The 16063-nt window shown below is 30.3% G+C and overlaps 3 protein-coding genes across 4 annotated transcripts in view; 1 reads left to right on the top strand and 2 right to left on the bottom strand.

Annotated features, from left to right (window-relative positions):
* Positions 1 to 1475: 1475 nt before the first annotated feature.
* Positions 1476 to 4857, bottom strand: LOC148311868 (uncharacterized protein C9orf85). The gene is made up of 3 exons (XM_088278278.1): positions 4302 to 4857; positions 2608 to 2705; positions 1476 to 1828 (listed from the first exon to the last, which is right to left on the bottom strand). Exons 1-3 carry the CDS (start codon positions 4611 to 4613, stop codon positions 1582 to 1584), a joined length of 657 nt encoding a protein of 218 aa, XP_088134404.1. The 5' UTR covers positions 4614 to 4857; the 3' UTR covers positions 1476 to 1581.
* A 674-nt stretch (positions 4858 to 5531) lies between these two features.
* On the top strand, positions 5532 to 8162 carry LOC148311869 (heparanase-like). Its single transcript, XM_088278094.1, has one exon. The coding sequence runs from the start codon at positions 5729 to 5731 to the stop codon at positions 7247 to 7249; it is 1521 nt and encodes a 506-aa protein (XP_088134220.1). The 5' UTR covers positions 5532 to 5728; the 3' UTR covers positions 7250 to 8162.
* The window catches only part of MICU3 (Mitochondrial calcium uptake 3), a 135012-nt gene continuing 127033 nt past the window's right edge, over positions 8085 to 16063 (bottom strand). For both annotated transcript variants that reach the window (XM_088278093.1, XM_088278092.1), the window contains 4 exons: positions 13271 to 13574; positions 12056 to 12283; positions 11148 to 11305; positions 8085 to 11053 (listed from right to left, as the gene is read on the bottom strand). In XM_088278093.1, the coding sequence (XP_088134219.1) occupies positions 10982 to 11053; positions 11148 to 11305; positions 12056 to 12283; positions 13271 to 13574 (762 nt within the window). In that variant the 3' untranslated portion in view covers positions 8085 to 10981. The remainder of the gene's footprint in view (positions 11054 to 11147; positions 11306 to 12055; positions 12284 to 13270; positions 13575 to 16063) is intronic.

Here is a 16063-nt window from a genome sequence, read left to right on the forward strand (position 1 = left end):
TGTCGTTTTAATTCACCTTATCATTATGATTTATGTAAATATAACCTTTCAACTGCCGGTTGCTACTAATATGGCGATGGCCGACACATCACAATTATTTTAGAAAATATCGTCATGTATATATCGCTCACTCCTTTCAAGAACGTCATAAATCAAAGAACTTGGTTTTTCAGGTGAACGTTTTTAAAGTTTAAAAATATTATACAATGTATTAAAAATAAATATCAAGCTGCTTATTGAACTTTTTACTGTGCAACAGATCTTTTTAGGTAAAACCTGAAGGTTCTTTCTCCATTCGAAAAATATTTAGTGTATTTTAAAAAATAATTAAACAATATCTTTTCTTCAAAATGCAAAAACAACACTTTCTGCCCTGTAGCGGGTAAATATAAAGTTAAAAATATGCCTCTTTTGCTGGGATATAGTACATTTTCTGGGCATTCCGAAAACACGCACAACTGAAAATTGTCGATTTTTGATTTATGACGTTCTTGAAAGGAGTGAGCGATATGTCATATGTTATAATTATCCCAAGAGACGTCTGCATGTTAGATATTTTTTATTTGAACAATTTTTATGTTATTAGTTTCGTGTTATTAGTATCTGGACAGTAATAGATAAAAAGGCAAGATGTTATTTATTAAAAATTGTGCTGTTACAAGTTATTTATTACAAGTCATTTATTACAATCATCTGTTACAAGTCATTTATTACACATTTAGGACGGGAAAGGTATTTCTACCCGTTCAGTCGATTGATGCTTAAGGACCGGAAGGGTATTTTTACCTTCTGCGCAGGCTTCATTTTAAAGTCAGGAAATGATATTAATTAATTATTATTAATTATTAATTATTATTATTATTATTAATTATTAATTAATTATTATTCATGAATTACATATTTAATGTTTTTTTATGAATATAATGTACCAATCTCTTTGTTATGGTCTCAACTATATGTACATGATTATCAAACCCCACCGCCAGCGGTCCGCAGGCTTGAAAACACATCGCTCATTCCTTTCAAGAACGTTTTCAGTTGTGCATGTTTTCGGAATGCCCAGAAAATGTACTATATCCCAGCAAAAGAGGCATATTTTTAACTTAATATTTACCTGCTACAGGGCAGAAAATGTAGTTTTTGCATTTTGAAGAAAAGGTATCGTTTAATTATTTTTTTTAAATAAACTAAATATTTTTCAAATGGAGAAAAATCCTTCAGGTTTTACCTAAAAAGATCTGTTGCAAAGTAAAAAGTTTAAAAAGTGGCTGATATTTGTTTTTAATACATTGTGTTATATTTTTAAACTTCAAAAATAAAAAAATCAGGTTTTTTGATTTATGACGTTCTTGAAAGGAGTGAGCGACATGTGTTAACTTGTCAATCTCTTAATTAATTAAATCAAATATTAAGTTGTCATATCCCTTGGTAATATTTTTAAAAAGTTTTTAAAAAATTCAATGAAAACACAAGAAAAGGGTTTAAAACATTTAATAATAAACAGTAAAATATATACATTTTCATATATAATTTTATAATGAAAGGTGCATCACGTAGCGTGTTTTCATTCTAATATGATAATCATTCATGTTTATCTGAATCTTCATCTTCATCATTGTTATCCTCGTCATCAGAATTATCACTAAAATCACTTTCGGAATCACAAAAATCGCTGTCATAATCTTCCACATCTTCTTTTTGAGCTTCTAGCCTGAGTTTATTTATTTTTTCAGCTAAATCAACTTTTTTCTCCTCAGCTGTTGCAGTTTCTTCGACAGTTTTTACTTTTTTACTGACCTTTTTACTTTCATCCTGTTTCCGTAAATACCTGTAATATTTAGATAGAAGAATATTTTTGTTATTTATTTTAAAGCATTAGTTTTGACTATAAACTAACAAGACAAAAAATTTGCATTTTCAGACAATCAAAATCAAATTATGGAGAAGCAGTTACTAATAAATTATTATAATCTTATGTTTATTAATATGAGACTGCTATGATCAAACAGTTGATTCAATCTATAAAGCCGATTCGCAGAGCTTATAATAATAATCATAATAATAAGTAATAATTCAATAATGGCAAAAAAAATATAATAAAGGAATAGAGGGGTTGTGAAAATATATATTTTAATTACAGATGTGCCAAAGAGTGACTGTCACTTTTTCAGTTACTCAATTAGTATTTACAACATTTTGAGTGTGTCCAAATACTTGTTCACAAATCTGGATAGGAGTTATTTTTCATATTATTTTCTGACATCTCATCAAAGATGAAGAAGGATATGGAAGTCAATGCCCAGACTTCCATATTATTCTTCATCTTTGATGAGATGTCAAAAAATAATATGGGATAGTATTTGTTACTTTTTCTCAGTTTATATTTCTTTCCAGCTTAAGTTTTCAATGTCATCATGAGTAAAACATAATCAAAGTTGTGCAGTTATTGAGTGATCGCAAATCTTAAGTGATCAAATCCAAATTGAGTAAGAACTTTTTGAAAAGAAGACAAAGATTGCCCATCACTAATTTGAATGGACAAGAGCATTTATCTTAAAATATTGAATAGAAAAAATTGAAGATATAAAATACATTTGAAATAATTACCGAAGGAGTGTTCGCCGTTTTCTCTCTGGCAATGCTTTGATTATCCTCTGCAATTCTTCGTCTTCAGCGGGAGTATTTGTAGACTGTGGTTCAACAACCTTAAATCAAAATGGAAAAAAATGTTTTTTTACAGGTGTTGAAAAATTAAACAGGTAATTAAATTGTTGGGTAATATATCCAAAATAAAACAAGGTTTGTTGAATTGAATTCTACATTTATTTTTGTATATGTTAATACGTGACGCATTTTGTCTTCTTAGGACATTATCAAACACTGACAGTGTTTGATAATGTCCTAAGAAGACGAAACGCGTCACGTATTAACATATACATAAATAAATGTAGAATTCAATCCAACAAACCTTGTTTTATTTTGGATATATTACCCAACAATTCAATATGGAATTCTACTAACTGTCTGCAGTTACAATAAATAAGGTAATTAAATCACAAATTATACGTAAACAATATGTAAGATCATAGATAATTTGCATCTCTTGAATTCTTCAACAATTGCCAATAAATTTCATGTGTAAATGGCCATGCCGATTCAAAGAAAAAGTAACGCCAAATCAGAAACTAACAATTAACTAAAATATATGTGGATCACAGTCAAAAAAGCAATAGTGGAGGATATACCTTTTTCAACATTTTTGAACAATAGGCGCAACTTTACTTATACCCTAATCTAAAATGCCATTAGATTTATACTTGTAAATTCATCTACGCAAAATGTCAAATGCTTGAAAGCGGTCAGGTTACAGGTTGTGGCATTATATTCTCTCTGTGGAAGCAGTGTGATGTTTAGTTAGTTGGTTAAATGTATGAACATGAAATAGACCAGAGGGTGGGAATTGCTTACACTTGCATACCCATCCGTACATCACTTTTTTTTCAAAATATGTACACATATATACTAATTGAATGTATCCCCGAAAGTAAAAAAGTTACCCCACCCCGCCCAGGGCGCCTCATTGTCAAACAATGAGGCGCTAATATTTTGCACCTGATAAGAGAGCAAACATAGAAACAATCTTTAATACAGAAAAAGGTAGCTCGCACTAAACAGATTGATTTTTGTGGTGTAAATCAGTCCAACAAATCATAACGCTCACGTGTGACTCATACTTTTGAAGCGTCAAAGGCGTTCAAATTTAACCGTGTTATAAAAATAAACTGTCTCGTAAACTTATAATTATTGCTGTTTTACCAATAAATATGGTACATTTAACTATTACGCACATATTTTATCGAGTGTCTAGATCGGAAATGTGTTGAATTGACAAGAAAATTTGAAAAAAATAACTCAGTAAAACATTATGCCTGGAATGGATTTCTAACCGATTTTAGTTGATATTTCAATCAAAAGGATAATTCAAAAAGGACATTTTTGGTCAAGCGTCGTCAATAAATTTGTATAAAAATTATAATAAATAATGCATTACAAAAATCTTTCTGATTTGTAGATTTCACACTAAAGTATCTTTATAATATGAACTACCACGGACGGAGGCGTAGTTCAAACCGCGGCTAATTAGCGATTGTAAAGTATTCTTAGCCGCTAGTATGCCGATGGGTTAAGATGTAACATGGTGATGATTAGGTTGCTTTAATTAAGGGAAAATATGCTAAAATACATAGAAAAACAAAACAAAATACATGGAAAAATAATTCACTATCCATAATTATTTATACCTCTTCTTGTTTGCAACATTTAGCACAAACACCCTCCTTTCTGGAGCAAGGTAGGCACATGGTATGGTAGGCATGCTTCACTGATTTCTGTTCGCATCTCACGCATTTCTTAGGCGCAGTAAGGGGTTTGTATTTCTTATATTTTATTTTCCAATCGATTATATCCTTACATCTCAAACAAATACCGGTAGGTTGGATTGAATTTATGAATTTCATTTTCACAGACTTGTCATGAAGATCGTTTTTGAATACTGTACGATTTTGGTGTTTCTGAGCTCGGGTTCTTCCGATATTTCCTTTAGAAGAACTCATGTTCAATGCTTAAGATTAAGACGCACAGAAAATATTGATTTAACGTTCAAATTATTCACTTGCAACCACTTCCAACTTTCAACACGTGCTTGGAATTTTTATAAACACAAATTTTTGACAAGACAAAATGTCAAAGAATATTGAGTGTTCTTGGTTACGTTCATACATGATGACAACCAAAGATTTTTGATCATGGGCCAATGGCCAACATTGGTGTTGAAAATGCCACAAGCACCTGTCTTTCGTAAGATATGTTGTTAGTTTTCAGAACTTCACTTTTTCGGAGAATAAACTCAACGAAAAAGATAATATTGCCCACAATTTAAAAGTTATGTTTTTTTATCACGGGAAATGTGATTTATAAAATATTAACGAACCGTTAAATCGGGTAAACTGCGTAAATGCGGGGAAATCAATATTGTTAAAATTTTAATAATTGTGTTGACCTCCATATGTAAGAAATAACCTATAAGAATATTATTCCTCCATCGTCAGAAAATTGTGATCTATTTTTAGTACTTCAACTGGAAAAACGTTCAAAAAATTACCAAAACGATTTTTTTTGGTTTATGTCAGTCCTTTGAGTCCTTGAAATATATCTAGAAAACAAGTAAATGACCTTTTTTTGGGAATTTTTAGGCCTTTTCTTTATCTTTAAAAAATATTAACATGCTCGTTAATTTTTCATAAAAATCGGTATTTTCGTAATTATTCATTAAATTACAAAGTAAATATCATGGATATGGGATTGGAAAAATCACCACCATGTGAAAAATAGCATGATATTTCTTTATTTTATAAACGTTTCTATTTACCCCAAGATAGCTATAAAAATTGTTAAACGATGGCTACTCGTTATTCATGAACGATGTCTCGAAGAAAAATCTATGGTTTCAGTTTTTTCAAACTGTCAAATGTCAGTCAACTGTCAGACGCCCCAGTAGTTTGTTTTGCGTTTGCCCGGTTAGTTAGTATTTCTACAATCAACATAAAAAAAAGAATTTCTAGCGTTTTATTTTGCAAATTCTAATTCATTTTAATTGGCAAGCATGTTAAACTGAATTCAGACGCATCAAACTAGATGTTCTTAGTGTTGAAACATTATTGCTGCTACAATGTTTTTCCCGAAAAAAATATGTGAAAACACTGTCCTCATCGTTTGCATTTTATTACTTTTCGGTACTACATTTTGGACGTTGCTTCGGCCTGATAATAATTATACTATTTGCGTAAATGAGCAAACTTCGCCTGTCAGCACAGTAAGCAAACGGTTCTTGAGTTTTGGATTAGATACTAGCGAGATAAGCAGCGGTACCAATGATCTTCATCTGAACTCTACCAAATTAATTCATATGGTATCTCTTCTCGGCTCCGGCTACATCAGGTTAGGGGGCACAATGTCTGATCGACTTATTTTTATGAATGAGGCTTCAAGTAGTTCCGCTAATTATGCACAAAATGAATGCGACAATAAAGTATGCTCTCAGAAATTCCTACCATTTTTTACTATGAGTGGGGGAGACTTTTTGCATATAAATGATTTCTGTAAAAAGACAAACTTTAAACTTCTGTTTGATATTAACGTTTTACTACGCAATGACAAAAACTGGGACCCTACTAATGCCATCGAGCTGTTTGAATTTTCTCGTAAGCATAATTTAGATATTGACTGGCAGTTGGGGAACGAACCTAATTCTTTCCAACATGTTTTTAATGTTACAATCACGCCACATCAGCTAAGCGAAGATTTTAAAAATTTAAGAAGAATTTTGAAGGATTATTTTCCTAACTCTCTATTAGTAGGACCCGATACAACAAGACCTCAACCGCAAAGACCAAGTTGCGTAAAGTACATGAAAGATTTTCTTTCCGAAGCTTCGCAATGCGTAGATGCTATAGCCTGGCACCAGTACTACCTCAACGGACACAACTCCAGTCTAGAAGACTTCTGGAATCCCGATGTGTTAGATTTATTACAAACCCAAATTGATACTATGCTGGAAAACATAAGCCCCTACATGAGGGGCCTAAACATGTGGCTCACTGAGACAAGCAGCGCTTACGGGGGAGGTGCGCCTGAGTTATCTAATTCTTTTTCCAGCTCTCCCTTATGGCTGGATAAATTAGGAATAGCAGCGCTAAACAATATACAAGTCGTGGTCAGACAAAGTATTCTGGGAGCTAATTACAGCGTTATCGATCGCAATTTAAATCCTTTACCAGATTGGTGGCTCAGCTTTTTATACAAAAGTCTTGTTGGCGAAAAAGTTGTATCTTGCACACACACATCTTCGAAGTACCAAAGAATTTACTGTCACTGCACTTCTAGGAATCTTCAGCAAAAGAAAAGTATGGTAATTTATGGAGTTAATCTGGCAGATTCTACTATTCATTTTACTTTGGCGGGAACTGCCTTTCATTTACCGACAGATATAGATGAATTTGTCTTGACTGCGCCTCATGGAGACCGGAAATCAAAGCGTGTATTGTTGAATAATATTTTATTATCTTATAAAGATAGTTTTCCAGAAATTCTACCAAAAAAACTTGTAAATAGTGGTTCAATTACAATGAAGGCTTATTCATTAGGGTTCTGGGTGGTACATAATGTGAATATTTCATTCTGCAAAGCGTGAACAATTTTTTTGAAGTGTGGATGCAGAAATTTATCTACGACTATTTGTTATTATATAAAATGCGCCATATTTTTATCGGTTAAGTTTAATTTTGTAAACACCCCATACAAATATAAAGACTTATTTTGACAAATTGTAAAAATTGAAATTGTCAATCCAAATTAATGTTATTTTTTTTAAATATATAAAACATTATTTGGTAGGAAATCAAAACAAATCAAGTATGTTTTTAGCAAAAATTTTGAAAAATTTACTAAATTTTGATTATGTTTGCACTCTAATATTTATTTACCCTGGACTGATACCTGAAGCAAAAAGTTGATCGCCTTTCCTTTATGTATTTAACGATCAAGATAACACTGCTTCTATATAAAGCAGTACCCTATGGACCATCGAGTGCGGGTAAGGGTTAGAGAAAGACATAATAATAATAGTAACAATAAAAACACCATTTTTTAGTGTTGAAAAGATTTTTTACTGAGTTAGAAAATGTTAAGAACAAAGTATGACAATTATGTGTTAAGTCTAAATAGCAATATTCAAATATTTTGCACAATGAATATCTCTTGTAATTTAAGATTTTTTAAATGTATTTTATACTCGTAATTTAATACTTCGTAGGAAGATTTAGGAAAAAAAAATAATACAAAATTGGAAAATATAGATCAAGGATATTCGAGCCAAACATATTTGTTTATTATTCATACAACGATCCTTATAATACTTTTAATTTTTTAAAATTTTTTATTGTATTGGGGGCCAAAACTTTTATGAATTTTACCTAAATGTATTGTTAATAAACACAATTATTACTAAATATCTCCCATGTTAAGAATTTTTAATTTGTTTTTTTTTTAAATGTATATAACTATGTACTCCGCTTAAAACATAATAAAACATTGAAAATATACAATTTTGTAATGGTTTTTTTTTGAGGGAGAACCATCATTTTGGTATTATTTTTTCTCAAGGTCCTAAATGTTAAAAAAAAACTTATAAAACTAAATACAGTTTACAAATTGTTTATGAAAAAAAACAGTGATTTTAGGAATATAAAGAAAAAAACAGTAAATTGTAAAAGAATAAGGGACAATAAGTCCCTTCAGGGGCTTTGTACACATTGTATTGAGTGCCCTAGCCATAGCTATATTTTTAAGCTCCTTTTCCTACCTACGATTTCTTCTCTATTTCCTTTCCTTTATAGCAATAATGTCCTATACTTCCTTCACTTGCATCCCATCAAATATCGATTAGATCAAATAATCTGGAGCAAAGAAATGATCACCTTGCCTTTATGTAATAAAGATAACGCCGCGTTGGTCCGACACAAAACCCCTAGGCACCATTGGGTGCAGATACAGGGGAATATTTTGGCAAAGAATAACACCCTGTACACATAATGAGGGGTGCTCGCATTTTTCTAAGTCGTGCCACAGTCATGAGTCTTGAGGACCTTATAAAACTTATATGTATATCTTGGTGACCTGATAACTGTGTAAATTAAAACTAATTTTATTTGTTTTCCCAAATATTTAGGCTGGAGGTGATCAAATTTAAGTCAATTAAAATTTTATATGATAAAAAACCATAAAATAAACCCAATGATGCTGTGAAACTACAATAAATAATTTACATATTTGACATTGATAGTCTAGTTTTCATTAATAAAAGAAAGACCAATGCCATTATTTTGACGGCGGCCCAATTTGATACTTATCTGTTTTTTTTTCAATTCTCTGTTTTCGGCTTTTTATGAATGACAGTTATGATCTTGTTATTGAAAAGTTGAAAAGGATTATTTTCAAGATGGCAACATTATGCTTTCTTGTATTAAAAAATATCTCATTAAAACCCGTAATTGATTCCTATAAATTACTATAGCTAGTATTTCCTTATTTTGCACCACTGCTCAAAAAATACCAATATAATATCAAAATTATCGAAAATACAATCAGTATACCATGCATGTACATTTTAATAAGAACATTCTTTAATAATACACATAAGATTACGTCTAGGGTTAGATTTTAGTAAATTTTAAACCAAACCAAATAAAAAATAAATCTCCAAAAATACATTAATACACACTTATATAATAAACTTGCGAAAACATTATACACTTTCATTCTTCAGTTGTCATGTCCAGTAATCACAAATAAATGTTTTACTGTCAATAAATTGCAATAATCTAATTTATTACAAATTCACTTAAGCTAGAAAAATAGATAAAACTTATTAACAATAATAATGTATGAGGTCTCCATTTTTAATATATGTAAGTTTTAGGAAAATGTTTTAGTTAGGACATGCCCTTTTTTGCCAGTCATCACCACAGCAGTGTGAAAAGAATAAATGGATCGATTGATAATAATGATTCTATTTCAAAATATAAAGTGATGAATGATAAACATCAAGTAAAGATTTACTTTAAATGTTATATAAAAACATATGAAATAATAAAATTTTCGATGCAAAATGTTCTTACGTTTGTATTTATGTATAGTATTTTTAATTGTAATATTATTACCTAAATAATGACAAGTTTGGTTGCACTTTCGTTTAAGCATTAATATTTTCTAAAGGCTTAAGTTAATAATATTAAAATGCGTTTTAGTAATAGAGAATAACTTCTTAACAATTTTTTAATGGCTAGAATTGGTTACATAGAGATCGAAGAAAATCCTATCAAATTATTTTGATTTGCAAGGTGCATACTTGACAATAAGTGAAATTTAACAGATATTAGAATGAAACATACACGAAATCTCCTTTGTAAATAAGTAAATTATTTCTACGTGTAAGTTTGCGCTGAGGAACTTTAATTAAGAAATAAATAACAATGATTAAAAAAAATAATAATAAAGGGCTATTATTCTTGCAAGTATAATCATACTAATTTGACACTGTATTTAAAATATAATATGACAGGTCATTCTAATATATAAATTCATAAAATACAAACCCACTAACTCAGGGTTTAAAAACCCGAATTGTCATAAAGTCTTTTTAAATACGTTGAAAGGGATACCTAATCCTTATAATAACAAATCAACGCTAACAATACTATTGTGCCTAATTGAGCTAAAAATCAACAAATGCAGGGTGTCACTCTGTACCCATGCAAGAAATAAATACGTATGTCTCTAGTTTTTATGTACAAAATTGTGCCTATTACAACTATCATGTTCAACCCAACCTCAGATATAATACATTTATATCACATACTGTGCGCATAAGTTATCAGGCTAAAAATAATAATTTCAACACAATAATGTGATGACGATAATAATCTTGCTTTAACAAGTGTGTGAATGACATTATCACAATCAGGTACTTGTGTTATAGACAAAAATATATGCAGATTATTTAGAAATAGAAAATTTATAATTGGTTATTGATGTTTTTTCATATTCTGATATACGCAGATTTTTATAAATTATTTATTTCTACAACTAACTTGTGTAAAAAGTAAACCATTCTATCAATAAAAAATAAATAAAATACAAAATGTACAAATTATTGTAAATATTCGTCGGACAACTGGCCTTTTTTTGTAATTATAAATACTTTGTTATATATTACTTAAGCAGAAAGTTGTGAAGTAACTTGTTCAAATTTGACATTATCTTAATCCTAAAATAATATTACCATATTTCCGTTTGAGTATGAAATATCATTAAATATGACAAAATTGTTAATACATAATTTGCTATTCTACTTTTTATAATAATTTTAACCGACAGATTTCATTTCCTGTTTGACACAGCTTTTGAAGGCTTCCCATCCCTCATTTTTAGCAGACGACTGAAAACATAATAAATAAGTAAGTCATACATAAAAAAGCATTAAATAAAAACTTGTCTCGTATCAAATAGATTACAAATTAAAAGAAAGTTACTTTGAATCCTCGGTGTAATCGATCTTTCATGATTGCAATAAATTCCTTGTAACTTAATAGACCATCACCGTCCTCATCGAAAATTGCAAATACAGTGCTGACCAAGTGGTGAGACTGGCTTATTCCGGTACAAATCTTTACAGCACGCTGGAATTCATCTGAAACAAGTCCACAATCAGTCCTTGAATTCCCGGAATCAAAACTTTTTTAGAAATAAAATACATACATTTTTCTATGTTATAAACTATAACAGAACTCTAGAAAATTTAGAATGAAACTCATATTTGTTATTCTTCTTACTATGCCAATCAACATTGAAGGTTGGCAATTTCAACTTTATTTGCAGCCGCTCTAAATAAATACTTGGTGGTACAGTGGAACCACTGACTTGAGCTTTAAAGCCAGGATATACATCTTCTTCCTTTGCTGCGTTTACTATCGACTTTATCTTGTAATATAATACATATTATTTGTATTTCTGTACAGTAATAATATAACCAAAGTACTCTAGCTTTCTTATTTTATGATGTCTTTAAGTTTTCTATCACTCTCTGTCTCTTGTGTTAGTTAAAAATTATTTATTTTCATTCCGCATGTGCTTTTTAGAAAAGGATATAATTTATTTACAATATAATATGTATTTACAGCCGAAAGATGCCTTTGTTTAGCAAATAGTCTATAAAGTAAAAAAAAGTAAAGTTCTAATAAAATAGGGAAAAAGTGCTGCTAGAAGAAAAACATCTTAAAAATGTAATTGGAAGTTTACAAAGTTTTTTAAAAATGAAAAATTGAACCCAATAAACTGTAGATTTAAAGGTAAGTATCACTAATTTTAACACCACATTTTCTCACATGTTTCAATGCACTCTACACCAGTTGTGTTATCAATTAGTGGAAGCAATAAATACCCTTGGATATGGGACGGTCGGCTAGTGTATACATTCTCATGGCGATGGTGAAGTCCTCTAGATTATTGAGAAACTGGCAAAACACCTTAAACTCTTCGAACGTTATTCCTTTTTCTTCTTTCACTCTATCCAGAAGACGATCTAGATACATGTCGTAAGCATCGGTATCCAAGTAAGTATAACGCAGTAGAATTTTAGCGAAATCTACTTCAGATATTGTGTCCTGACCTGCAGATGACAATTAATTTATCAAACAAGATGTAAAATCATAAGTTATACATATATTAGAGTAAAGAAAGTGTAAGCCAATATGTATGTTTTTCTCGGGATTTTTTTAAAAACCAAAAATAGTTATTTTATTATTTGGTCTGTTGACAATACAGTAGAAACTAGGTTATCCGGACCTCTATCATTCAGATTTTTAATTATCCAGATCAATAAAATAAAATATGAATTTCCTGATTTGCACAAAGCGAATTACGTCTACCGTTGTTATGTTGTAATGCATAACATTTTGGCTACTGCTTTATGTATTATTTTCAGCGACGTCCTGGAAAATATTAGTTATCATGCGCAACATTCGCAATATTCGCGATTTAACAGCTTCAAAAAGAACTGCTAGCTTAAAGCAGAAATTAACATGTTTTTTTTTTTTTTTCGATCTGGATTTTTCCTTATCCGGACTATCTTCACCCTTAATAAATACGGATAATTAGGGTTCTACTGTATTCAAATTGGATTTGAACTTAAAACTATAATTATTTCAGTTTCGTATCATACATTTAGTGTGAATTTCAAACTACAATAATAATATATTTTTGAATGACCTTTAAATACACATTTGTATCTGCGTATTCTAAAAGGGATATATTAATTTAGGTCAATTTGCTGGATTAAATTAAAGGCAATGGAATAGCAAAATAATGTTTTTTTAATCTATTAATTTTAAATCAAACACAGTTTTTTTGAGTCTATTAAGTTGTATTTTATCAACAAAAACACATTAAAAATTAATATTGTGACAATTGTTTCGCCTAATTATGGCATTTTCAAACGAATATTTATTATCACAATATTAATTTTTTATGTGTTTTTGTTAATAAAATACAACTTAGTAGACCCCAAAAAATCTGTGTTTGATTTAAAATTGACACATAAATTAAAATGGAGTTCTACAAATTCAACGCCAAATCAATATATTTGAAAAAAAAATACCTTTTGAAAATTCGTTGAACTCCAGTTCGAGCACTTCGGTTTGCAAGTTTTCCATAAATTTCCGAAAGCCCTCATATTTCAGTTCATCTTTTCCCTTCTTTCCGAAAAAATGTACTTGGAGGAAGGTGTCCACATTATGACGGCGCTGCAGTCCTTGTTCATCATCTACATACATGTCGCTGGAAGACTCCTTCTTGTCTTTGGGCTTGGCGGCCTGGTCTGCGGGTTTGGCATTCGGGTCTGTCGGATCCTCCGTGGTTATTCCTCTCTTGCCCTTCCAAGCGTAGCTGAAGATTTTCTCCATCTTAAAAAGTTCCATTCACTCAATTAGAAGAAGTGATGCATCAGAAACATTGCCAACCTGAGTGAAATAATTACTTCGACTATCATGTGGCTTTGACTATACTTGTGGCTACTACACATGTATTTCTAAAGCAAACTGATTCCACACAACTAAATTTATTTTCGATTTATCAAACCTATTTTTGATATTAAAATAACCATCGATACAGATATCTAAATATGTATTCTCTAATTAGTCAACTTGGCAATGTAACCTTAATTTCAATTCAAATATTTTATTACTGGGTTCCCGTATCTATGTAATAACAATTTCAATTTTCAAATTTTCAATTCAATTTAATTGAAATATCAAATGAAAATGTAAAAACAATGAATTGTAAAATTAATGAATCCTAATTTTGGAAATGACTTTTTGTAACTTCCACCATTTCCTACATAAATTTACCTGTTTTTGTAGGACGATATTTATGTTAATTAGATAGCAATATGCTATAATTTTAGTAATACATACCACGGTAAAACATTCATAGCATGTTTATTATAAACATTAATGAGCATTTTTTAAATGTATAAACAGTGCAATTATTATTTCACTATTTGCAACAAATGGTACATTAACAGTTGGTGTAGAAAAAACAATGTTTGGTGTAATTCAGTGAGGTATGGTTATTAGTGGACAATTCAATCTATGTAACACAACGATCACAAGACGAAGGGTCTATACAAACAACGACAACTATAGCAGTTAATCTTCCAAGAATTATTAATATTATAACTAACAATAACAACAGTACAACAAATATAATTACTGTAATATACCTGCGACAGTTTAAAAAGTCTGGAAAAAAATCTCTGGATGATAAATTTATATCTGCGAACGTATAGGAGGTACCTGGTTAAAATAATTTAATGATCTTGTTGAATTAAAAGTAAGCATGCGGAGGACATCCATTTCCATATTTGACTATTACTAATTATTACTTAGCCTGTTCATTTGAAACATAAAAAAATATAAATATATGTTGTGTTTTAGTGACTGAAGGGGCCTGTAAAAAAGTAAAATTTTTCAGTAATATTGGTCGGCAATTATTTGATTGCAAGACATGTGCGATATGTGGGAGCAACAGCTAGATCAATGACTGCCAATGATTAGTTGCCATTTTATTATTGCCCAGATTTTGTGTTAACATACATAGATGCGCTCAGCCTTTATGGACGACACTGAAGTCCTTGTGCCTGCTACATATGTAACTTTTCAAAAATGTGAAGAATTTTTCAAAAATATGATCTCGCCCAAACAAATTTGATCTGATGACTCCTATTAACCGCGAAATGGAACTGGATAACTGTTCATTTAATATATTTACAAGGATAGGATGAATCGGTTTTTGAAGATTTATTAATCTATATCATGGACAAGCCAAATGACCATATTTCTGCAATATTTCCAGCGATGGAATACTGTGAAAATGTTGTTTGTTTACAAGCCCCTTAGGACAACTCTATCTTGAGTTTTATATTGTTGATAGATAAGGAGCTACCACAAGGATATATTTTAGGGCCTATTTTCTCAATAACGTATTCTTTCATATCAATTGACGAAACATTCTTTATAATGTAAAATTACACAATGGTTCTCTGTAAGGATAATGAAATTTTAAGGGAAAGATCGTTAGTAGTGGAGAAGGATTACGGAATGTTAAGTTTTGGATTGCTTTCTAATTTTTTTCATAAACAGTTTTCATAAAAATGTAGCTTTGTAAGCAGTGCTGCAAAAAGAGATTGATAATGTAATAAAAAATACTTTTCAAAGCGAAAATATTATATAAAGATACATATATAAAAAAAATAGGAATACACACACGTAAAACAAGTATTTGGTGAAATCAAGAAAATCCATTTAATCATTGGCACAGTAACAATTTTAGCAAGTAAATTTTGATGATGTAGACATTAATAAACAAATTATTCATTTAATATATGATGTTAAATTAAGGGTACATAAAATATTTTATCTCATCAAGACTGACCGGAGGATTTCGTCATAACGTAACATTCACAGCGAGAATCTGAACATCGGATGGAGTACTCGGAATGAGCTCGACTCCCTGTACTGACTATACGAATGCTCGCATCGTATCATGTTACGTCACGACAAAATGACTCTGGTCAGTCCCACCTTTAGATTCAGTCATTAATATGATTTGATTCAATGACAAAATGTACTATTTAAATACATTTATATCGGTAGATAAACAAATTAACATTTCTAAGCACATAAAGTTTACATCTTTAATTAAATAAGTATATACGTTATAAAAATATAATCTTTGTTTACCAAAATACACACATGTATTAATAGTTGCCAGCAAAAAGGGTGTGAGTGACAAATGGCTACTTGATAGAATAGTCATATCACTGTAATTTTTTATGTTAATTAGATAAAATGACGTCTTGGCGATACATTTATATATGAGAACATGACTACCT

Source organism: Brachycentrus maculatus, unplaced genomic scaffold (assembly GCF_059751285.1).
Source record: "Brachycentrus maculatus isolate JH-2025_06_01 unplaced genomic scaffold, ASM5975128v1 h1tg000055l, whole genome shotgun sequence".
In the NCBI taxonomy this organism is placed as follows: Eukaryota; Metazoa; Arthropoda; class Insecta; order Trichoptera; family Brachycentridae; genus Brachycentrus; species Brachycentrus maculatus.

What these genes read in the sequence shown, in the direction of transcription:
- LOC148311868 (XM_088278278.1), bottom strand. Translation starts at nt 4,613, where the DNA reads ATGAGTTCTTCTAAAGGAAATATCGGAAGAACCCGAGCTCAGAAACAC. An exon ending in AATGTTGCAAACAAGAAGAG is followed by an intron (nt 2,706 to 4,301) that starts GTATAAATAATT and finishes TTTTGATTTAAG; the next exon opens with GTTGTTGAACCACAGTCTAC. An exon ending in AAACGGCGAACACTCCTTCG is followed by an intron (nt 1,829 to 2,607) that starts GTAATTATTTCA and finishes TAAATATTACAG; the next exon opens with GTATTTACGGAAACAGGATG.
- LOC148311869 (XM_088278094.1), top strand. Translation starts at nt 5,729, where the DNA reads ATGTTTTTCCCGAAAAAAATATGTGAAAACACTGTCCTCATCGTTTGC.